Consider the following 25,496-nt stretch of genomic DNA (forward strand, 5'->3'; position numbering starts at 1 on the left):
CCTCATTTTCTCTGGACAAGGCATTGGCAGATACAGCCATAACCCCAGCGCTTGAGGGCAGCAGGGTGCTACAAAAGTTACTGCAAAGGGCTGCTCAGGGTCTGGGCATTAAGTCTGAGGAAGTGGTCGAGGAGGCTGATCCCATGGTGGGTATCCTTGCCCCCTCAGGACCTTCTCTTATTGCCCTACCACTTATTAAGACTATTGTGGATACCACCAAGACACTGTGGCAGACCCCAGGTTCCTTGCCACCCGCTGCCAAGCACAATGAGAGGCATTATTTCATGCCCTCCAATGGGTATGAACATTTGTACTCCCACCAACCTCCTGACTCTCTTGTTGTGGACGCAGCTAATCAGCATGAGCGGCAGGGTTTCCAGGGGCTCTCCCCAAAAACAGGAAGGCTAAGCGACTTACCTTGTCAGGAGAAAGGTCTACTTTACAGGGGATCTTCCGCTCCATATTTTGAACCATCAAGCCATTGTCAGCAGGTACTCTTATAACACTGTGCGGCAGTGACCAAATTTGTGGAGCTCCTCCCTTCAGACTCCTGAGCCAAGTTCTTGGCCTTGGTGGAGGAGGGAAAGCTAATCTCCCAGGCTTCCCTCCAGGCCGTGTTGGACGGTGCTGATGCCGCAACTAGGGTCACGGCTAGTGGGGTGGCCATGAGAAGGGGTTCCTGATTCCAAGTCTCGGGGCTCCCTTATGAGGTCCAACAGACCATTCAGGACCTCCCATTTGAGGGTGTGATTCTTTTTTTCTCTGAAAAGGCAGACAAGAGGCTGCATAGCCTGAAAGACTTACAAGCCACCCTCAGGTCTTTGGGCCTGCACACTTCTGCCACACAGCGGAAACACTTTGGGCCACAGCCTCCTCAGAGGTTCTATCAGCAGAACCCCCAGGACGGTTCTCAGAGGAGGAACAGGAGTGGCAGGAAAAGACAATACCCGTCCTCAGGCCAGGGCTGTGGCCAACCCAAACCACTTTCTGGCCCCAGACCATCCTTTTGACGGTGCGGTCAAGGATGGCGCTCAAGAACAAAAGCTGGATCTACCCTTCCTTACCTTTTCCTCCTGACTGTCCCCTTTCTTCCATGCATGGTCCTATATCACTTCGGACCGCTGGGTGCTCTGCACTGTAGAGAGGGGATACTCCATCCAATTCTGTGCCCTCCTGCCCTTCCACCCTCCTTCCCCGTCCCTCTTCAGGGACCCTTCTCAAGAACAGCTCCTTATCCAGGAGGTGCAGTCGCTCCTATCTCTAGGGCCAGTGGAGGAGGTATTTCAGGAGCACGGGGGCGAGGGCTTTTATTCCCTAATATCAAAAGCCAAAGGCCACCTCAGGCCTGTCTTGGACCAGTGAGGACTCAACAAGTTCATGAAGAAACTCAGGTTCCACATGGTCTCTTTGGCCTTCATCATCCCCTCACTGGATCCAGCAGACTGGTATGCCACCCTCAACCTGAAGGACGCATATTTTCATATTGCAGTCACTCAGCCCCCTGAGGTTTGTGGTCAACAGTACCCACTACCAATTTAATGACCTTCCATTCGGCCTGTCAGCAGCACCTTGAGTTTTCACCCAGTGCATGGCCATCATCGCTGTGTTCTTGTGCAGGCACCAGGTACAGGTGTTTCTGTACCTTGAAGACTGGCTGATCAGAGGCTGCTCCAGGACCCAAGTGTAAGCTCAGATCAGATTCATTAGAGCCACCTTCGACAACCTGGGTCTCCTTCTAAATGAAGCAAAATCGACTCTGTCCCCTGTCCAGAGGATAGCGTTTATAGGGGCAGTACTGAACTCAGCCCAAACTAGGGCATACCTGCTGGAAGCAAGGTTTCAGGCCCTGAACGACAGGCCTCAGACAGTTTCCCACCATCACAGCCAGAAATTTCTTGAAGCTTCTCAGACACATGGCTGCCTGTACCTGTGTGGTGCAACATCCCAGACTCAGGCTTCGACCTCCTTAGTTATGGCTCATGTCAGTGTATCGCCCAGCCCAGGACAGCTTGGACAGGATTGTGACCGTCCCTTGCCTGGTCTTCAACTCCCTCCTGTGATGGCTAAACCCTCAGGAGGTATGCTCAGGGGTCCCCTTCGCCATTCCTCAGCCGTCTCTGTCGCTAGTGACGGACGCATCAGACTTAGACTAGGGAGGACATCTGGGAGACCGCAGGACTCAAGGTCTCTGGACTCAGGCGGACCTGGGTCTCCACATCGATGTCAGAGAGCTCAGAGTGGTGCGCCTAGCATGCCAGGCATACGTGTATCAGTCATGATGGACAATACAACAGCAGTGTTCTATATCAACAAACAGGGGTGTACGTTCCTCTCCCCTGTGCCAGGAAGCCCTCATGTTGTGGGAATTCTCTGTAGAACATTCAATACACTTGCAAGCATTGTTCCTCCCCTGGGTACAGAACAAGCTGGTGGACCACCTCAGCAGGTCATTTCACAGCCATAAGTGGTCCCTTTGCCCGGACATCACAACTTCAATCTCCCAAAGGTGGGGCTTTCCACAGATAGACCTATTTGCCACGTGACACAACAGGAAGTGCCAGCAGTTCTGCTACCTCCAAAAATCACAGCCCAGGCTCCAGCGTGGACCCATTCCTCCTCCATTCTCTCCTATACACCTTTCTGCCCCTACTGCTAATTCACAAGGTACTCCTCAATATCCGGAGAGAATGAGCTCAGGTCATATTAATACACCAGCCTGGCCCCATCAGCAATGATACACATCTCTCCTAGACATGTCCGTGTGAGCCCCGATCATCTTGCTCACACTTCTTCCCAGATCTTCTGAGACAAAAATCATGGTCTTCTTTAACATCCTAACCTCGAGACGCTTCACCTCACGGTGTGGAAGCTCCATGGTTGAACCCAATGGAGCTGTTCAGACCAGGTTAGACAGGCCCTCCTTGACAGCAGAAAACCCTCTATGAGAGCCACATACCTTGCCAAGTGGAAGAGATTTTCAATCTGGTTGGCGCAGCGCTGTTTGTCCCCAATGCTAGCCTCAGTGCTGCTTATTCTGGACTACCTCCTCCATCTAAACCAGCAGGTGCTTTTGTTGTCATCAATAAGAGTACACTTAACTGCCATTTCGGCCTTCTATCTGGGCGGAGAGGGCTGCTCTGTGTTTGCTAACCCTATGGTCAGCCGGTTCTTAAAAGGGCTCAACAGGCTATACCCAAACGTCCGTCAGCCTGTCCGTGCCTGGGACCTCAACCTGGTCCTTTCTAGGCTCATGGGACCCTCCTTTGAACCATTAGCGACATACTCCCTGCTCAACCTCTCTTACAAGGTGGTGTTCCTTAGCCAGGAGGGTGTCTGAGCTCAGGGCTCTAAAATCAGAGTCTCCCTACACAGTGTTCTATAAGGACAAGGTTCAGCTCAGGCCTCATCCTGCTTTCCTCCCGAAGGTTGTGTCGCAGTTTCACATCAACCAGGACATCTTTCTCCCGGTATTCTACCGTAAGCCTCATTCCAGCAGCAGGGAGCAGAGGCTCCACTATCTGGATGTCCGCAGGGCACAAGCCTTTTACATCGAGAGAACTAAATGTTCAGAAAATCGGTCCAGTTATTTGTGTCAGTACCAGATGGAATGAGAGGTCAGCCTATATCATCACAATGCATCTCGTCATGGATAGTATCCTATATTCGTGCGTGCTACAACCTGGCAGGTATTCCTGCACCTCCAATCACTGCACCCTCCACCAGGGCGCAGGCTTCATCAACAGCATTCTTGGCTCAGGTTCTCACTCAGGAAATCTGCAGGGCGGCGACGTGGTCCTCCATCCATATTTTTGTCACGCACTGTGCGATTACCCAGCCCGCCAGAGACGATGTGGCCTTTGGCTGAGCAGTGCTGCAATCAGTGGAAGACTCTGACCCCACCACCTAAACTTGGGCTTGTGATTCACCTGATTGGAATCGATATGAACAAGCATTTGAAGCAGAAAAACGGTTACTGACCTTCTCGTAACTGTTGTTCTTCGAGATGCGTTGTTCATGTCCATTCCAATACCCACCTTCCTTCCTTTCCCTCTGTTGGAGTAGCCGGCAAGAAGGAACTGAGGTCGTGGCAGGTTGGCAGGGCTCTATATTTCACGCCAGGAAGGCGCGACTTCAGGGACGGACTGACGCTATGGATGCTGCTAGGGGAAAAATCTTCTGGCTACCGTGCACGTGTGCATGCACACACCTGATCGGAATGGACATGAACGCCACATCTCGAAGAACAACAGTTAAGAGAGTGTGAGTAACCATTTTTTCTTCGAGATGTGGTGTTTTACACAGATTCCTCAACCTGCCCTGCATCCCTGTTAATGGGATTCTCACTTTTCAGGATTCTTATTAGTGAAGGATCTGAGTAGTGGTTGCAGCCTCCTGCCCCTTATAACCCTTGGCTATGGTTGCCAAGAGAACATCAGGGGCTAGTCAGAGTTACAACAGATACTGCTAGTCAGAAAGGATCTGACACACATGGGGTGTATATGCACCAAGAGTGGAATATGTGTTGACAGCACATCTTGAAGAACCAGTTACTGTAGGGTAAGTAACCTTTCTTTTTGGACTAATTACTGTACCTTGTCAGTGATCAAAGTGCATTGTGCATCATCTCAGCCATCCTCCATTAGGAGATTCCTTCAGTGGTTGGTTAATGTCTGTCAGAGAACCTGTCGCAAAATGGGATCTCAATTTATTTCTATCGTGACCAGGACATGGGCAGTCTGACCTAGTGGTCAAAGCAGGAGTCAGGAGGCAGGCCAGGTCAGATAGCAGGAGGTCAGAGTCCAAGACAGGTCAGAGGGCAAACTGAGAATTGAGCATGAGGAAGCAGGCAAGATCGGGTTACCAGGACATTAGAGGGAGGAGACATACTTGAAAGTAGAACCATGGATGGATAACTAGAGTCAGGCTGAGTCAGGACACCAGAAAGTGAAATGAGGGGAACAGGAAGCACGAGGCACACAGTCCAGAGCAGGGAGGATCCCACTTGCATGGACAATTTCCTGTTCCTGTGCTGGGTTTATATGGGAGCTATGGACCAGTCAAGATCCCCAGCATCCTGCCAGTCAGGTTCTAGAACTGGATTCCTCTATCGGGTTTCAGCTTCTGCCCTAGCAACAGTGAGCAGCTTTTTTTAGCTCCTTTTGTGGATCCAACTAGAAGACTTGCAGTCCCTGACAAGTGCTTACAAAGATTATGGCTGGACCTTTTGAACCTCTGGGAGAGCACTGTATTCAACCTGTTAGAGATGGCATTTTTAATCACAGTACATCTACAAGAAGAGTGAATGAATTGCAGATTTTGATAGATGTGTCTGCCTTCACTGTATTTCACAGAGATAAAAGTTGTCCTGTGTCCTGATCCAAAATTTTTGCCTAAAATAATGTGAGTTCTGCCTAAACTAATCTATTTGGCTACGCCTACACCGTCCTGCAGTTTGGACGATGAGGGTGTGAATAGCAGTGCACACCAAAGTGCTGCGCTATAATTCCCTCATGTGGATGCTGCAGGTGCAAACTAAAAGGTTCATAGTTCTCATTAATATAGTCCTGTTTGAAAAAGACTACATTAATGTGAACTAGGAACCAATTTGGTCACGGCCACAGCATCCATATGGGGGAGTTCAGCGTAGCACTTGGTGCGCACTCCTAGTTATGCTCCCGTAGTCTGAACTGTGCAGCAGTATAGACAAGCGCTTAGTCTCTTTTCCAGACCTTATTCCTTCTAGGGGAGAATTAGACTCCGTACTCTGTTAGAATTTTTATTTTGATCAGATGTCACCTAAACTTTTGGATCCAAAATAGGTATGTTAATGTTTTAGGTTGGGTATCAGTACAGGTGGGTCTATGGCTTGCCTTAGTAATGTTAACATTATAGAAATCTGCAGGGAAGCTACCTGGGGTTTAATCACATGTTTACACAACTTCCACTCCCTTGACTTGACATTTAGATCTGGTGCTCGCTTTGGAGGGCAGTTCTGCAGTCCTTGTTCAGTTAGAATTCATCAGCCCACCTTTGAGGTGGTTATATTGCTAAATAGTGTCCCAGAAGTGGTAAATATACAGAAGCTACCTCAAAGAAGAAATAGTTATCAAGAATAAATTCACTAACTATCCCTTTCATTCCTAGTTACAGAGAGCTGGCTCCACCTGTGCTACTAGAGCCATTGTAGCATATGGAAAGATTACTTTATCAATATCTTTTGCATTGGGAGAATGTTGCCTCCGTTTATTCACACTACTGCCTACCTTCCCTCCTCCTTTGGAGTTCTGTTGTCTTAAGAACTTTGAAGTTTAGCAGAAGGCACTCACATTGTGTAACCTCTTAAATCTCATCTCAGAAAATTCTGTGCCATGAAGTTTTATATGGTCCCAACGGAAACTACTTTTCTAGAAGACTCCTGAAGATTATGGGCACCATCCCACAAATGCAAGCTGTCTGCATCTTGGAATTAGGGTAGCTAGTGAAATATCCAGAATGGAGTGGTTCTTCAAAAGAACAGTTTAGTCTAGCACACTCCTTGACTTTGTCTAACAAGAATACTTCATTAAAATAAGTTTTTTTTTTAAATTGCTTAACAATAACTTGAAATAATCCTGCCTGGTTTTTTTGTTCGAGTGGGATACAGGAAGTGTGTGTGCACACGATATCTTTTCTGAAGTGTACATTTTACCTTGTTAACAAAATTACCATTTTAACTCAATTAACAGTTGTGCATTTTTATTACAGAAAAGACATAAAGCTGATAATGCAGTGAACAAGAAACAAACCCAAGGTAGGAACCATATAAAAAAAATCTCTTCTTTGCTGCACAATTAAAAAATTCAATCTGAATGTTGTGTGTATAATTATGGTTCTTTGGTTTCAGATTTGTCAGTATTATGTTTGAAATCACAAAGCATACAAGCTTACACTTTTAGATGTTTAGAATATAAAGACCTGATTTGTATGTATGTGTGTGCATGCATGCACTTTGCAAAACACATATCCATTTCTGTCTTGTGTGTGTGCCACAATTGCCCATGCAAATAGCTATTTATACCTCCAGATGTTTTTGTGTACTCACAATTTACTGAATTGTATGTAAAAATAGGCATGCAATTATGGAGGTAATTTTAAACTATGGGACCTAAATGTTTAGAATTTACAAATTTGAAATAGTTTGAACACCACACTATTATACCACAAATTAAAATATAAATTTGGAGTAGAGGGCATTATCCATAAAGTTGAACAAATGTTCAAAATAAAACACTTTAAACACAAGTAGTTTACAAAAATACTATTACAAAAAAAAGTTTGATAGATAACCTTACACATAGTTCCCCAGTTTTCCAGACAGTGTGACAATTCTGTATTTTCTTATTGTGATGAAGTCTTGCAGCCTTGAGAAAATGTAAGCATAAGATGTGTGAATGAGTAAGGAACAACTTTTCTAATTCCTGGAACAATGATGGTCAAGAAGTCTTTTATAGGTCCTGACTGTTGACCCAATGAAAAGGAGTTGAATAAATTCCGATGGAGTTGTCATCTCCTGTTATTCCCTGTTATTGCTTGCCTGGAAGAAACACGTGGACTTGTGGATCTGACAAAAAAAAAATGTTCTCTGGGAAGGAGGGCCCCAAGGATGGATGTAGTCACACTCATCTCGCTTTTACAGGATGCTGTGCGGGATGCAAAACTTGTGATCTCTCGTTTTCTTAGAAGCTTGCCAAAGAGATTTTATGGGATGTTACCATCTTGAATTTGAAACTTAGAAGACCAAGAAATTGAGGAAAAAGTGTGTTTGTCCCAAGGTCACTGTGACAACACTTTACCAAGGAAACTGGAGACACAGACACCATGGACTAGCCAGTTGACCAGAACATGATGCCCACTGACATGACAGTACCTGAGCCAGAAGACATCCCCTGATTCCCCAAACTGCAGTTCCTGACTGACTCTGAAGCTCCACAGACCAAGCAAGCAGAAGAGCAGGTCCTTTTTCTTTTCTTATGACTAGATGCACAGTTCCTCAGTGTGGGACATTGCCTTTCTGTAGCTGTAAAGGTCAGAATCAAAGCTGAATTGATGGCTGACAAAGGACTAGCCCCCATTTTCCAGAAGCCCCCCCCCAGTTTTGTTCTGTCTCCTGTAGCTACTGCCAGGGTCATCCAATCCAGCACTTACTCCAAGAGAGAGGGTTTAAAAAAAAAACAAAACACATGCCAAATAAACATGCACAGCTGGTTCGTCTGCTGCCTGGAATTACCACAGAGCCGCTGTGGTCCTTTTCCCTGACTGCTCATGTAACAGGCTAGGACTACGGTGGAGAAAGATCCAAATGGAAGACCTCAGCTGTGTTCCTCCTTCTCTCTGTTCCTGTCAGAGGACACAGAAGGAGAGATTTGTGCCTTGTGGACATCAGTCAGCTCATCCACTGGCTTTGGCCACCTTACCCTGAAACCAGGAGGCAGTTCCTCAGGCATTCCTCACCAGCAAGGAATCTGACAGCCTTGCTGCAAATGTCTCAAAGGATGGCAGAAAAACAAAGAGAGCCCTTTGTTGTTGCATCAAAGGGCAGTGGGTCAGCACAGGGAAAACATAAGCAGGACTGGCTGAATACACCACAGACAGAGCAAGGAGCAGCTGGTAAGACCGTTCTGGATGCATATCCTCCTGCAGTGCAGATCTCATCATCATCCCCAACCCCTTCCTTGGTTGGGTAGTTCATTCCTCTTCCCTTAGTGCTAGAGGGAGTTAAGAATTTTGCATGAGGGGAAAAGAAGAGAATCTTCCCCTCAGGAAGAAAGTCTCTCTTGGAGCTCTTGAATTTGGTGTAAAAAGAGCCTTTACCTCAGAGGCTACAATCCTGTGAGTTCCAGGCAGCAGATGCAGTATCTCCTACAGGCATTCTATCCGCTCTCAAAAGGACACAGATAAAGAGATGCCTGTTAGTAGAAGAGGTTCATAGGACTCCTCATCTGATTCAGGTTTCCAATCCCCACCTTCTCAAAAGGAGTCAAATTTAAAAAATGGAAAGGGGATTCAATAAATTTCCAGAAATTACTATCCTTGTTCTTCTGGAGATAGTAGTTCCTCTGACTCATTACTGGATGGCACCAAAGGCTCTGTTCACAAGGTTTTCCTACATGGAAAGAAAAAGCATAATAAAAGGAATAGAGTTATTTGTGTCTGGTTTTTCTTCATCCTTCTCCTCATTTAATTCATTTTCATCCTCATCTTCATGGGCATCACCAAAGAAAAAGAAGGCTGTTCAGTCTGAGTCCAAGAGAGGAAAAAAGAAGTCAAGAAGAAAGTCAGGATCTTCTTTACAGGAGGGAGGTGAACTCTTTGCCTCAGGGGATGAATCACAAGATTAAATGAAGCAGGAGGATCTTTTTTCAGCTGATGATTAGATACTTAGGTATTCAGTCAGATGAGCTCATTAGAAAAGATTCTAAGGAGGGAGAAGAGAGAATTGATCCAGAAATTACAAAAAAAAAATTCCAGCAGGTTCAAGATCTGAAGCACACATTCTTCTTGATGTCTTTTTGGACAAGGTTTTACTAGAATTTCATCCAGGAAAGGATATACCTGTATTTCCTTCTGCTTGAGAAAAGCCACCAGAACAACAAGGATTTATTATTTATTTAAGGTATGTTATTCTTCATTTCCCAGGCCTGCAGCCTATTTGACCTTTCATATGCAGATGGTTGCTAAATCTTGTTGCTTATTATTCTTCAGTATCACCAAAATCCACCTTTCCTTGCTATCTCCATTGCAACAACCTTGTCTCATGCCTTGGCCATCTTACATGACAGTCTTCTTTTGGCCTTCTTGCCTTCTCTGCTTTCTGTCTTCAGGCAAACCAAAATGCTATATCAAAAGTCATGTTCTCTCCTCTCAGTTCTGACCAGATCACCCACCTCTTTGAATACCTAAAAAGTATTTGTCTCCTGTTGCATCAAATTCAGGCTTTTCATCCTCACCTATTAGGCCAAATATGCCACACCAACATATTTGCGTTTATTTCCTCCTTTCCATTTCCAGTGCCCAATTCTTTCATTTTACCCTCTTTCCCAGCCTCAGCTTGGAATCTTCTAGCATGCTGTTCCCTATATCTGGAACAATCTTCCTTTCCCTCTCTTCCTTGCATTCTCTCTCCTTCAAATCCCTACTTAAATTCCAGTTCTTCAAAGTAATACCTATTCTCTTCTCATTAGTAATACCCACACTCTATCTATTGTCCAATAATTTATATATATATTTTTTTAAAATGCTGCATTATTCAGGGCAGGGAACATGTCTTCATCTGTGTTTATAAACTGCCATGTATGTGGATATGGTGCTTCTTATAAATGATTTGTAATAAAAATAAAAGGATATCATGTTAGCATTTTCATCAGAGAGCATTCTTGAGATTGTTTCCTATAGTAATGTTATAAGATTTCAGTTCAGATTGTGTTGTTTCTTCCAGAATCTAATATTTTTGGGAGCATCACTTATCATAATCGAATTAAAATGTGTCTTAATTTTCCTTAAATTTTTATTTCATTCTGCTTCATACACATTTTATGCTGTAATTAATTAATGCAAGAAGTATGGGGAATAAACAGGAAGAACTAGAAATACTAGTGAATAATCACAGATACAAGATAATTGGCATCATAGAAACTTGATGGGATAATTCATATGATGGGAATATTTGTGTAGAAGGGTACAGCTTGTTCAGGATGGACAGGCAGGGAAAACAGGGAGGAGGTGTTGCCTTGCTATCAAAGATGTATATATTTGCCCTGAGACAGAAAGGGAGGCAGGTCTGTTGAAAGTCTCTGGGTAAGGATAAAAGAGGTAAAAAACAAGGATGATGTCATGGCAGGGGGCCTATTAAACAGGAAGAAGAGGTGGATGAGACTTTTTTTAAAAAACTAACAAAATTATCCAAAACACAGGAGTTGGTAGTGATGGGGGACTTCAGCTACCCAGATGACTGTTGGGAAAATAATACAGCAGGGCATAGATTATCTAACAAGTTCTTGGAATGCATTAGAGACAACTTTTTATTACAGAAGGTCGAGAAAGTGACGGACTGGCTATTCTGGATTTGATTATGATAAACAGAGAGGAACTGAACTACATGAGAATCTGAAGGTTGAAAGTAGTGTGGGTGAAAATGATCATGAAAAGACAGAGTTCATGATTCTAAGGAGCAGGAAGAAGGAAAACAGCAGAGTAAATATAATGGACTACAAAAAGGCAGACTTTATCAAACTCAGAATTGGAAGGGAAGCAAGTCTAAGGGAAAAAAAGAGTTCAGGAGAGTTAGCAGTTTTTCAAAGAGACATTATTAAGGGCACAAGAGCAAACTATAACAATGCATAGGAACCGATAAAAGTATGGTAAGAGGCCACACTGGCTTAACCAGATTTTCAGTGACCTGAAACTTGAAAAGGAGTCCTACAAAAAATGGAAACTAGGTCAAATTGCGAAGAATGAGTAACAAGGGTAACAAGAAAGCATTTTACAAATACATGGGAAGCAAAAGGAAGACCAGGGACAGGGTAGGCCCATTACTAAATGAGGAGGGAAAGATAATAACAAAAAATGGAGCAATAGCCTGTGATGGGGTGGAATAGGCCCAAAGGCCCCCTGCTGGAGGCCTCAAGGTTCTGCCACACCCATGCCAGGGAAGGAGAAGTGGAGAGGTCCTCCAAGCAGGCTAGAGTGGCTTCAGGGGAGGCAAACAATCAGGGCCCAGGAGGGCCCTATAAAAGGAGCTGCAGAACAAAGCACCAGTTAGTTGCTGCTTGGAGCAAGAGAAGAAAGTACTGCAGGCCTGGCTGCCTGGGAGAGCAGCAGGGCCATGGATGGTTTGCTAGCAGGGACTGGCGGGGGAGCATGGAGGGAGCTCCTGGCTGGTTGGTAGGACTGAATAGGGACTGAGCCTGGAGAGGGCTGCAGGAAGATAGTGTCTCCAGGGAGGAAGCCCTGGGGCTACAGCCCCATACCAGGGCTGGACTACTTAAAGACCAAAGCCCAAGGAGGACTAAGGAGAGACAGGCCCCAGTGGACCATATACCCGGAAGCGGTTTGTGCTGGTTCACATGCAGATAGTGTGACTCGGCTGGAGCGCTGTGTCACTGACAAACCTGCCTGAGACCCACTGAAAGGGGTCACCAGAACTAAAGAACGCAGACACGCCCAACCTGAAAGGGCACTCATGAGAGGTGGGTGCCAAATCCGTTACATAGCCAAAGTATTAAATGCCTTTTTTGTGTCAGTTTTCACCAAAAAGTTAGCAGTGATTGTATGACTAAGATAGAGAACTACAGAGTAAATGGGTAGGATCTAAGGCTAAAATAAGAAAAGAACAAGTTATGAATTACTTAGAGAAGTTAAATGTCTTCAAGTTGGCAGGGACTGATGAAATACATCCTAGAATACTTAAGAAACTGATTGAAGAGATCTGAGCCATTAGCGATTATCTTTGAGAACTACTGTCTGGAAAAGCATACTTAGAGAGTAGTTATCAGTGGCTCGTGATGGAGCTGAAAGGGCATATTGATTGGGGTCCTGCAGGGATCAGTCCTAGGTCTGGTTCTATTCAGTATCTTCACAAATGATTTGGACATTGGCACAGAGAGTATACTTACAATTTTTATAGATGATACCAAGCTGGGAGGGGTTGGAAACACTTTAAAGGTCAGGATTAAAATTAAAAATGATCTTGACTAACTGGATTAAATAGGATGAAATTCAACAAGGACAAATGCAAAATTCTACACTCAGGAAGGAATAATCCATTGTATAAATACAAAATAGGAGTACTGCAAAAGAGGATCTGGAGATTATAGTGAATCACAACCTAAGTATGGGTCAACAATGTAATACTGTTGTAAACCAAGTGAATATAATTCTGGGATATGTTAACAGGAGTGTTGTAAGCGCTAATCAGCACTGATAAGGCCTCAACTGCAGTACTGTGTCCAGTTCTGGGCCACCACACTTTGGGAAAAATGTGGACAGATTGGAGAGAGTCCAGAGCAGCTAAAATGATTAAAGGACTTGAAAACCTATGAGGAAAGACTGAAAAAATTGGTTTTGTTTAGTCTGGAGAAGAGAAGACTGAGAGGGGACGTGATAGCAGTCTAGAGTACATAAAGGACTGTTCTAAAGAAGAGTGATAAATTTTTCTCCTTAGCCACTGAGAAAAGGACAAGAAATAATGGGCATAAATTGCAGAAAGGGAGACTTAGTTTAGACATGAGGAAAAACTTCCTAACTGTAAGGGTAGTTAAGCAGTGGAACAAATCACCTAGGGAGCTTGTGCGTCTCCATCATTGGAGTTCTTTTAAGAACAAGTTGAACACCGATCAGGGACTGTCTAGATCGGGGTTCTCAACCTTTTTCTTTCTGAGGCCCCCCCAAACATGCTATAAAAATTCTATGGCCCACTTGTGCTACAGTAACTGGTTTTCTGGCATATGAAAGCAAGGGCTGGCATGAGGGGGTAACAAGCCGGGCAATTGCCTGGGGCCCCACGCCACAGGGGCCCTTATGAAGCTACATTGCTCAGGCTTTAGTTTCAGCCCCAGGTGGCAGGACTGAGGGCCCTGGGCTTCAGCCCCATACAGTGGGCTTCAACTTTCTACCCTTGGCCCCAGCAAGTCTAATGCTGGCCCTGTGGCCCCCCCTGAAACCTGTTTGGGGGCCTCCAGGGGGCCCTGGACCCCTGGTTCAGAACCACTGGTCTAGATAATACTTAGTCCTCTCTCAGCACAAGAGATTGGACTAGTTGGCCTATTGAGGTCCCTTTCAGTCCTACATTTCTATGATTTTCTAACCCTATAAAGTCTTGTTATATGAAAGGTGCTGTACAAATTAAAATTTAATTTTTATAAATGAAATGCTTGACCTGAAATAGCAGAGAATGTGTTGTTCAGTAAAATGCCATGTGAGTATACTGCTCTATTTTATACACATGATTTTTAGTAACAGGGAACACAAGAGGTGTGTCACCTATAACCAGAAGTTTTACTGTTGTACAGTCTAATTGTGTGTCTTTGCTTTTCAGTATTGAGAAATGGTGCTTGGGAGATTGTCCATTGGGAAAAGGTGTGTATTTGTTTTTTTGTTTTTGCTCTTAAGGGGTGTAAATTTTATGTTTATACTATCGTTTGATACAGTTTATATATTTGATATCAGAGTAAATGACAGTCATATGAATTAATTTACAAGTATGATGGAAAGCATTAAAATGTTCAGTTTTTAGTAGTGCTTTCTAGAATGTTAAATTTAGCTTGTTTAATAAAATATACTTTTAGGCCCAAAACCAAATTCCTCTCTCAGGCAAAACTATCATTAATAGTTCAGTGAAAGGTCTGCCTGAATAATATTTCAAGGAAAGTTTTGCCTGAATGTCTTCAGCTCTTGGGATATTAGCATGACATCTCTGTATAAGTACCTTTAGCACTATTAAAATTAATAGACAAGAAAATAGCTCAGTTTTTATATACTGAGCAAAAATTAGTAAAAATGTTTTTAAAGTTACTTAATATATTTGCAAAGCTTACCCTGTGTTTAAAATACTAAAACTTCAGGCGTTGTTGTGAGGTAATAGAGCAGTGGTAAATTAGGGAAACAGAAGTACTGTTCAAAAAGTACTACTTCACACAATGCACAGTCAAACTGTGGAATGCTTTGCCAGAGGACATTGTGAAGGCCAAGACTATAAACAAAGTTCAAAAAAGAACTAGATAAATTAATGGAGGATAGGTCCATCAATGGCTATTAGCCAGGATAGGCAGTGATGGTGTCCCTCACCTCTGTTTTCCAGAAGCTGGGACTAGGGAACAGGGGATGGATCACTTGATTACCTATTCTGTTCATTCCCTCTGAGGCACCTGGCATTGGCCACTGTCAGAAGACAGAATACTGGGCTAGATGGACCTTTGGTCTGATCCAGTATGGCTGGTCTTATGTTCTTATTTGCAAATGTTTGTCAAAAAACAGCTTTCATAGATTTGTGTAACCTGAGATTTCAGTAAATTTGATCCAATCAGATCTTTTTTTTTTCCCCCTGTGAAATCATCTAATTACAAACAGGAAAGGTTTAATTTCATGAGGTTCACATCTGTTTGCATGGGTTACATACAAGTTAGCTGGAACCAGGAGCAGGCATCTGCTGTGATGCAACAGAACTCTGAGTTTAGGGAAACTAATTTCCTTTTGTGTAACTAGGCTAAATATACATCTGATTATACAACAATAATAAGAGTTCCCAATATCAAGGGAGATTAAAGTGGAATATATTCAATGCCAGGAATACAATGTGACTAGGCCTCATTTCAGTGGGATTTGGGGACCTAATACCCCTACACTCTTTTGAAAATTGTTGCCTAAATTTTGAACTGTCTTTTGGCAAATTGAGGATTTACCTATGAATAAAAGTTAGAGATTCTGTGTTTGACTGTTAACCAATTCCCAGTTTTCTTACAGGTAGATGTTGGAGATATAGTTATAATAAAAGGCAAAGAGTATATACCTGCTGACACTGTACTTCTCTCATCAAGGTAGAGATGCCCACTGATGCTTACAATGTAGAGGCTGGTTTCTCTACCCTGCATTAATTTTGTGATTGCTCCAAGGAAATAAGACAAACAGAAATATTCTTTACCTCTACCATAATTTTACATTTAGTATTGAAAAATAATCTGTATTTGGGTATTTAAAATCGTAAACACTTTTTCATGCTTAGCATATATAATAAATAAAAGGAATTGTACCAGTCAGTTTTGTTAGAGGGGTCTGCTAATCCCCTAGGGGCATTATATTACCAGGACCTTTAATGCATTTAGACTTAAATCTGTTGTTTGATATAGTGAATGGATCTGTTTGGCTAGTTGGCAAAATTCAGTAATAGACAAATTAACTTTTCACTATATTAATAACAAATTCAGTCATTTTTAAAGATACACTGATGTTTTGCCCCATACAAGAAAAGTCTGTTTTTATGAATAGTTGCTAATCTTGATGGTTATGTTCAGATTTACATGTGTTAGTTTAAACTGAGTAACCACCAAATTATCAATTATGGAATTTTACCTATGATTTGATGTTTTTATGAACAGAGAATTTTTCATTCTTTAATATGTAGATGTTAAATAGAATATCTGTATATTCCATCCAAATTTTCAAATTATATAAAGCTTCGATCTTTAAACATGAAACAAAAACTCAGTTTATATTAATCATAACATCAACACTGCATAAAATCATAAATAGTATAAACTAATCATTTTTATTTTTTAATGAATATTCTTAGAGGTTGTTTATCATCATTTCCTTGGAGAGTTTTATTTATGAAATCCAGATTTTACTATGTAAAAGATGTACTTTTTTCAGAATCTGTTTGATCAGGTCATGCGCTATTTGCGGTACCTATTCTAACAAATACTTTGAAATAAGAATTATTTAAATGCTGCAGAATAACTTATGTATTTTGATTTGCAGTTGTATGCATCTATTTTCTAATTTTGTTTATTTTTTTGTATTACTATAGGGCCTAGGAGCCCTAGTAATGGACCAGGATCCTAGGTGCTGTACAAACACACAACAAAAAGTCTGTTCCTGCCCAAAGAAACTTAGTCTGTAAACCAAGAGACATCAAATGGATGCAGAAAGCTGGGGGGGAGAAGGGGTGTAAGTATAAGTAAACAGGCAGTATTGGCCCACATGATGGGCAATGATCTCAGCACACCAGCAGCCTAACAGCTATCAAGTTTTTGGTAGGAATCACAGCAAAGGAGAGTTTTGAGGAGGGATTTGTAGGGGGATAATAAGATAGCTTTGCAGTACTGTATGCCTTGGAAATGTGGCAGATGATGTGGCAGGAAGCTGAATGCATTTCACTGGCTTTGTTTGAGAATAATCTTGGGAATTCATTGGAGAGATTGTGTAACCAATCTGGAATTGTGTTGCGCTGTCTGGGTCAGCAGACAATGGACTCAGTAATCAGACAGGGATGGCTATGGTGGATGGCCCATGTCAGCAGACTTCTCTGAGGCAGAAGCATAAGGTTTGTCTTAGACTGGATTCCACCGGAAAGGAAGAGAAGACATGGACAGCAAAGACCAACCTATTTCAAGATGATCCAGAAGGATGTTGCCATCATGGAGACAACTTATAATGGAGTCAAACATTTTGCTCTGGACAGACAGTGGGGAAAAATGGGTTGCCTTGTGTGCCACAAGGCACTAGAAACCCTAAATCTAAGTTGACAACTTGATCGCGAATGAGGGATGATAGGCCGGGTGGGGACTGACTGTAAAGGACCTTGCAAGTGGCTTCAATGGAAGCATTTATAACTTCAGAGTGTTTGTGCGTGTTTGGGGTTAAACTTTATGCATGTGCTTAATTCATTGAAGTTAATAAACCATTCATGTGCATAAAGTGTTTGCAAGATAAGGATCTTTGGTAGTCTATAAAAGGTGATTGGGTTGGAAGGAGGTGAGTTATTATAAATTGGGGATTTCTGTTAGTGTAGATCATCAGTTAAAACCAACATTTCCTAATGATAATCTAAAATCAGAGAGAGAGAGAGTGTATATTCCTTAATTACAATCTATGGATTGTTTAATACAAGAAATGACCTGTCACAAAACTAGGGAGAGGAGACAGATTTTCCCCAAAGAGCCACATAATAATGATTTACCTTTAAAATAACCTATTTTATTTTTCTGTATATGATATGAACTTCTCATTTTAATGGTCAAAACAGCTATGAAAAAAACTAATTTATTGCAATTAATATTCTATTAAAATTAAATCACAAGAAAATAGCTCCTGGTTTTTATATGTTGAACTGAGATCAGAATACTGATATTTTTTTAAAGTCATTGGTCAAAAAGTAACATTTTATTCAATAGATACTGTGAAAGGAATTTTCATTTGAAGGATTTTTTTAAAGCTATGAATCCTTAATTAGCAAGGCAATCTGTAGTATTTCAGAGGTCCCGATAGGTCATGGAATTAATGTCATCCAGATGTCCAGTATTACAGAGTAGATATCTTTGAAGTGCTGATGTAATAACATAAAATAATTTGGGTTGTAAGCACACTCTCTAATGAATCATTTATTCTGTTTGCTTTATGGCAAGATTATTATAAAATCATGACTGGTGTGGAGAAAGTAAATAAGGAAGTGTGACAGGTGTCGGTCCTCCGAGCCCCTAGGGGCGATGGAGAGCTATGGTGTCCGTGGCAGGCCTCAGCCACACCTTCCGGGCGTTGGGGAATTAGCGGGGAAGGTGTGCCGGCCGGAGTCAGTAGTGCGCCCCTCAGGCAGGGGAGCGCCGGCAAGAGTCAGTAGCACGCCCCTCAGGCAGGGGAGCGCCGGCAAGAGTCAGTAGCACGCCCCTCAGGCAGGGGAACGCCGGCAAGAGTCAGTAGCATGCCCCTCAGGCAGGGGAACGCCAGGGTAGAGGAACGCAGGCCCACCCAACTCCACTGCGTTCCAGCCCAGGGCCCTGACAGTGGCAGGAGGCGAAAGTCCCGCCGCTGGGTCAGCGGGGCCGTCTGCGCCCGCTGACCAAACACACCCACCCCACGGTGTAGTTAGGCCCCTGGGCTACTTCCTACCCGGTCTCTCAGGCGGGCAGCTCCGGTCCCTCCATCTCCTCCGGGTATTCCGCTGCAGGCAGCTCCGGTCCCTCCATCTCGTCCGGGTATTCCGCTGCGGTCCACTCCCGCTTCCCCTCGGTATCGGACTCACGCTGGCCCGGGCTGCAGTCAGACCCCTCCAGGTCCTCTGGGTATTCAGCGACTGGCAGCCCTGGTTGCCACAGGCCTTCCTCCTGGTCAGGCTCCTCCTTGCCCAGGGCTTCGCCTGGGTCAGCAGCAGGATCACAAGGGAGCAGCCTGTGTCTGTCTCCCTCTCTGGTGCTCTCTTCACTGGGCAGAGGGCCCCGCCCTTTGTACTTCCTGTCCCACCCTTCCCCTTCCGGGGATTGGCAGAAGTTTGGCCTGGCCCCGCCCACTCAGGCTGCAAGGGTGGCTCTTTACCCTCTGGTTCGGAGGGGAGCCACCCTGGCTCCCTACAGGAAGTGTTACTCTTTCTCATAAAACATGAACTAGGGGTCACCAAATGAAATTAATAGGTAGCAGGTTTAAACCAAACAAAAGAGAGTATTTTTTCACACAACGCAGTCAACCTGTGGAACTCCTTGCCAGAGAATGTTGTGAAGGTTAAGACTATAACAGGTTCAATAAAGAACTAGATAAATTCATGGAGGATAGGTCCATCAATGGCTGTTAGCCAGGATGGGCAGTGATGGTGTCCTTAGCCACTGTTTTCCAGAAGCTGGGAATGGGCAATGGGATAGATCACTTAATAATTACCTGTTCTTCTATTTCTCTCTGGGGCACCTGGCATTGGCCATTGTTGGAAGACAGGATAGTAGGCTAGGTGGACCTTTGGTCTGAACAAGTATGGCCGTTCTTATGTTGTTAGTACTTATTTCCAAAGCCTATTACCATTTCTGTCCTCCTGGGATAGAAATTTGTAACTCAGAGGTGTTCCTTCTCCTTCAATATCTTGTTAGGCAGCACAGCATCTGAGAAAGTGAAATCTTTTAGTTCTTTCTGAAGGTTTGGTGAAGGCCCCTTTCATACACAAACAATGTGTCCTCTCTGCATTATCATAGGAGTGTAGAAGTTGAGGAGTGCTCTGCTCTCTTGTTTTGTTGAGGAGTAGTGACCGACATTAAGAGAGAGACACAAAAAGATGCCTTGATAGTTCCAGTCATTATAGGATCTATATGCTAAGTATGAAAAGAAGGAGGGGAGATGGCAGAGTCATGTGAGGCTTGGTATACACTACCCCTTACGTCTGTATAAATTATGTCATCCAGATGAATATGCCCACCCCCCTTTGAGCAACGTAAGTCACACTGATCTAAGTGCCGGTTTGGGCAATTCTATGTTGGCGGGAGACTTTCTCCTGCCAACATAGCTACCACCTCTTGTGTAGGTGGATTTGTTATGCCAATGGGACAGTTCTCTCCCATCGGCAGAGAGCGTCTTCACCAGATACACTACAGTAACGCCCTGAATTTTCCTCATGCATGGCATCAGAAGTAGGTCTTTTGAAGCAGCAGTGACCTGATAAGCTGTGTGGGGCTCCAGTCTTTATCCTTCCCTTCCACCCACAATCAGGGGGTTTAATTCTCTCCTGTATCCTAACTCCACTTGGTGAAGAACAATGTGGGGGCTATCAGAGAACTGCTTTACAGCTCTTTGATTTTATGGGCTGGTATGGACTGGGAATGGTATATGTGTTTGGAAAAGAGCTCCTTCTGTGCTTCCTTCTTAAAATTCATTCATTTGGGGATGCTTTTCGATATCAAGAAAGTATTCTCTTTTCAGAATGAGTGACAGAGATCTGGAATCAGATCCAGAACTTCAAGTTTGTGTGCCAGATCACTCTCAAGTAGATTGTGCATTCTATGTTAACATGGTTCTATAGGCCAGGCTCTATTTTAGGTTGCTAAAATGTGATTGGTTCTTGAGCAAGGAACAGCAGTTTCTGGAGAATTTTACTCAGAGTTCTTGGTTACTTTGGGAAGTTTTATCCCTGTTACGGTGGAAGGACCCGTATCTTTTTGAGACTGAGCTGACAAACTCAGAATGGACTTACATCACAAAGGCTCCAGCAAACGGAAAATGGACAAAAGAAGCATCTCCTTTATATATTTACATCCTTGTGATGAGGACTGTCTGAGTGCTGTTGAGATTTCAGAATTCAGTTATTTGATGGTGGGGCTTGGCATCCTGACTATTGTGTTGTTGATCAACAGGCAAGGTGGATTTTTAGATGGGCATCTGTGGTCCAAACATGTCTGCTTCTAAGTTATTGGGAAACACCTGCGCAAATAACAGAGCCTGAGAAAGACGGGGGGGGGGGGTCCAGGAACAACTTTATGGGTACATTCTTAACAATTTGGAACCACGTTTCTTTGCCATGCTTTCAGTCCCCTGTACCAGATCCACAGACTACAAGGGAATATTTGTATTTGTATGGCTTGGTTGTTCATGTTAATGCTTCCATGGTGTTTTATCAGATCGCGGGGAAAGTTTGTTTTCCCCCTGTTCTGAGGCTAGAGGTGTGGAAGCTATGAGGACACTCATTTCTAAAGTTTGTGAGTCTCTCCAAGACAAGCCTATCCCAACATTTTGACAGTCCAGGTCTCTGGTCTTAGGGCCATTTAGGAGAGGTTCAGTACAGTTTTTTTTGTTTTAAACACCTTGAGGGGGGGACATCATTTTGAAATGTGGTGCTTGGAGGACCGATAAAATAATTAATTTAGTCCCGATAGTTCAGGTTAGTAAGAGTTTTTCATCAATTGTTATAAAGTTATTTGTTCTGTCAGCAGATACTCATTTTTGAATCATTACTATAGCCATGAAAGCACTCAGCTGAAGTTATAGAGAGATGAGGATTTAATCAAATAAAGTGTGTAAAATAAGACTAAAAGAATCTTGTGTTCTTATTGACTCTTCTGCTTGTGAGTCTCAGTGAAGTAGAATGGCCACTAAGAAACAGAAAATGTGCATCCCCAGATGAAGAAACAAAATTAATAAGTTAATTATTCATATTTTTGTGGCTTTCCTATCTTTGGATAAACTTAGTCTGTTTATACAGGTCGTATTAAGTTGGAGAGTTGAGGAATTTCTTTAGTCTCAAGAGTGACTTTCTTTTCCCCAAGGCTGCAAAGGGCTGACAGACCTGAAGTTTCCCTCCATCCTGCATTTCTGTACCATGACAGAGTGCCTGCAAACAGAATAGTTTATTTGTGTATGTATGTGTATTGAATTTCTTCAGAAGAGGAAAAATGTGTGCCGCATGCTTGTCAGCCAGATAGTGCCTTCAACTGCATCTGTTTTTACAGAAAAACAACAATGATCTCACTAGTGTATTAATCTGAGCCTTCTATCCAGTCTGTATATTAAGATAAATAAAATATTGTCAAATGGTCATTATTTTCCAAGCAATATAATATTATTATGGTAGCTTCTAGAGGCAAGGGCTTTGCGGTGCTGGGCATTGTACAAACATACGGTGTAGAGACAGTACTAAGTATATTTGAATATTATAATACTTGGGTATCAATAATACTTAGAATCAAAGTTTATAAATTATGATTGGATGCAAATTAAATTGGATTTTTATCTACATGTAAAGATACTTGTCGTCCTACCTTTTCAGAAAAAGTTGAATACTACTTCTAATGCTACTGTATCTCTGCTTTGGGACCTTTATATAAGCTGTGATTTGAGAACATAGGATGCTCGCATTTTATTTTAACTTTATTATCAAAGTTTTCTGAAACTTAGAATCTGTGTTTAAAGTAAAGCAAGCTGGTTGAGCAGAAATTTATATATTGTCTTCTGCTCTCTGACCTGATTTAAATGGATTTTGAAAAAATTGTCATCAAATGTGTCTATTAACATGTATTGTTTTTTTGTATAATAATTTCAGACTTCGTCTCTTTTTGTCTCTTTGTCCATTTGATTTTTTCCCGTTACTCATTTTTCTGTTCTAATCATTTTTAAACTGGGATATGTAGGTGGCAGTAGGGGAAATAGTGAAAGTGACCAATGGGGAGCATCTCCCAGCTGATCTCATCAGTCTGTCATCAAGGTTAGAATAAAACTGGTTGCACAGTGTATGTGGGTCCTCATGTACCAAATTTGAAAAATGTAGTTCAATTTTTGTCTGAATAGCTATGTTGATATCAACTGTCTTAAAAACAAACACATTACAGAGGTGAATCTTATTGAAATAGAAAAGATTTAGTTTATCAAAATATTTATATAGGTTATTAAAACATATAAATGTACAATAGTATTCCCAAATACTGAAAAATTGTTTCACTCCTCCCGAGTATATTTTTGTATTATATTCACAGAAACTACGAAGCAAATTTTCATAAAACAAACCGTCACTGTGAAACCATAGTATAACTTTGCATGTTGTACTTTAGGCAAGTGGAGAGGAATACATTTGAACCATAGGCAACTCATTGTTTTCGATAAATTATATAATATGACAAAGTATTAACATTTGATACATTTTTATTAGGACCCTCTGCACAAAGTTGGATGTTGCACATTCTGTACTGCATGTGATGGAAAAATAACTCCATTCTTGTGTGTAGTGAAAATTGCATGTTTCTTTGATATACTTCAGCTTTATACGAGTGTTTGTATTGTGGCTGCACCTTCTTTTGTTTTTCACTAACAAATTAAACAGCCTGCTGTGATCTAACTGTAATCTGTTTACTTTGCATTCTACTAAAATGGTTGCAATTTAGCATGTCTCTTATTTGTAATGTCTTTGTTGCCTTAGCTTTTTCAAAGTGCTTCATAAATGAGTTTATTTGTGACTGTTAAACTAATGAAAAATTAGACAAAGGCATTTATTGAATCAGCTATACTAAAACAGTCTAAATGGAAGTCTGTCATTTACATTCTTAGAAAAGTTGCCCAAGAAAAAAATCAGTGAGATAATTGTGATAATTAAATGCCATATTTTAATAGCATACAGTGAAAATATGAAGAAGTAATCCATACATTTTAAAAAATTCAAAATATTTGCCACAAGATAAAGTTAATGGCACATTGGCTACTATTCAGCATTGATTACAAACATGCTTTAAACTTTCTCTATTTATTTATTTAATAATATTGAATTTCCAATTTAATTTTTTAAAAAGGAGAGTAAAAGCATTTTCTGTTTAAAACCTAGAAGATTTCAAATCACCATAGAGATTAAATTCCTATTTATTTACTCGAAGTATTTCTAGTGACTTCCTGGGCCCTTACAAAAACAAAGCTAAATTTCTACCACAGATCTAAATTATTGATTCTGTGCTCCTGTCCAGGAACTGACAGCTGAGTAAAACATTTCAGAAATCTTGAACCCATCATTCCTGACTCTGCTGCTTATTCACCATGTGACCTTAGGCAAGTCACTTGATGTTTCTGTGCTTCAATTTCCCCATCTGTAAAATGGGACTAATAATGTTTACTCAATTTGTATCTGAAAATGTCTTACTAAGAATGAAAAGTGCTATACAAATGTTTATTATTATTTATTAGTTAATATTTAAGACTAAGTCTGTTGACATAGGAAATATGGTATAATGATAATACATGGCGGGGTGGTAGCATGAGTCTGAATAAATGCATGACTCCAGTTGCAGTATCTTGCATAAACTCAAACTTGTAGTCTCATTCCTTGAGAACAAGGTTTACATAAAAAGAGGGAAGACCTCTTTGGGAGCTAAATGGCAGTATATCAGTTGTGCATGTCTGTTATAAAGAAATATACTAATAGACCTTTTGCAAATGAACTTGAAATATCTGGAATATTCTGATCAGCTGTTAAATGTAAATTAGTGAGCACATGTGAACCTTGAATAGGAAGCTTTCTAAGTGTCTGGAAAACTCCAATTATATATACACGTTTTTCTTCATAGTTTTGATATATTTATGGCAGACATTTTCTGAAAATGTGAATGACTTAATAATTTTGCACAACTATTTGTCCGTAGGAGCTTTTTTATCTGAAGGCTTTTATTAAAGGAAATATAATATATAAATATGTTAAGAGATTACAGAAAGCTTTTACATGTCAATAAATTATTATATTTGTTACTGTGATATATTAAAAGATAATTGCTTTATTTTTTTCTAAAATAAGTGAACCACAAGCCATGTGCTACATTGAAACATCAAATTTAGATGGTGAAACAAACCTAAAAATTAGACAGGTAAGAATGTGTATGTTTTCAATATATTATTTACAGATACTTTAAATATCTGATTGTCTTATTTCTGTGTACAGTTATTTCAGTATAAGGATGTACTGCTGTTTGTTAAGAAATATATGAAATAATGTTTTAGGAGGTTTAATTGTGACAGATTTTACAGAGTGGTAATGTTAAAGAGGGATTTGAATGTAAAGAAGTTCAGTGGCTGTTAGTGAGTAAAAATGTTCAAAAGCCCAAAAGTGACTTAGGAGCTTAAGGGGCAGATATTAAAGATTTTTAGGCCCTAAATTCTATTTTCAAAAATAACATGGGCATTCAGAAGCCTAAGTCTCATTGAGTATCTAAATTGCTTTTTATATGGGACTTAGGCTTCTAAGTCATTTAGGCAATTCTGAAAATTTCACCTCCAGGCTTAAAGGATAATGTGGAAAAAAGCATAAAGATAAAAGGTTAGAAGTAGGCTACAAAGGCACTTGTGATACAAAATGTATGGGTAACGAGAGGAAGGGAACAGAGTTGAGCCTTGAAGGTGACTATGATAAGCGTGAACAGATAGTGAGAAAATTGCAGTAGTGATGTAGGGGATGATCAACACAAAGACAAGAATTTTGACTAGAGGGTCAGAAAGGTAGTGTCAGATTACTGAGATTTTTTAGCGAAAGAGGA

General features: G+C 41.6%; 1 protein-coding gene across 6 annotated transcripts in view; it reads left to right on the plus strand.

The window, feature by feature from the left end:
• ATP8A1 (ATPase phospholipid transporting 8A1) overlaps window positions 1–25,496 on the plus strand; it is a 241,890-nt gene that overhangs the window by 42,282 nt on the left and 174,112 nt on the right. For 3 of the 6 annotated variants that reach the window (XM_073342153.2, XM_073342148.2, XM_073342149.2), the window contains 4 exons: window positions 6,745–6,790; window positions 14,072–14,112; window positions 15,496–15,569; window positions 24,761–24,830. In XM_073342153.2, coding sequence (XP_073198254.1) covers window positions 6,745–6,790; window positions 14,072–14,112; window positions 15,496–15,569; window positions 24,761–24,830 — 231 coding nt within the window. Of the gene's footprint in view, window positions 1–6,744; window positions 6,791–14,071; window positions 14,113–15,495; window positions 15,570–22,622; window positions 22,697–24,760; window positions 24,831–25,496 lie in introns of all 6 variants that reach the window. The other 3 variants (XM_073342147.2, XM_073342150.2, XM_073342151.2) reach the window with 2 other exon arrangements.

This window comes from Lepidochelys kempii, chromosome 4, assembly GCF_965140285.1.
Source record: "Lepidochelys kempii isolate rLepKem1 chromosome 4, rLepKem1.hap1, whole genome shotgun sequence".
In the NCBI taxonomy this organism is placed as follows: Eukaryota; Metazoa; Chordata; order Testudines; family Cheloniidae; genus Lepidochelys; species Lepidochelys kempii.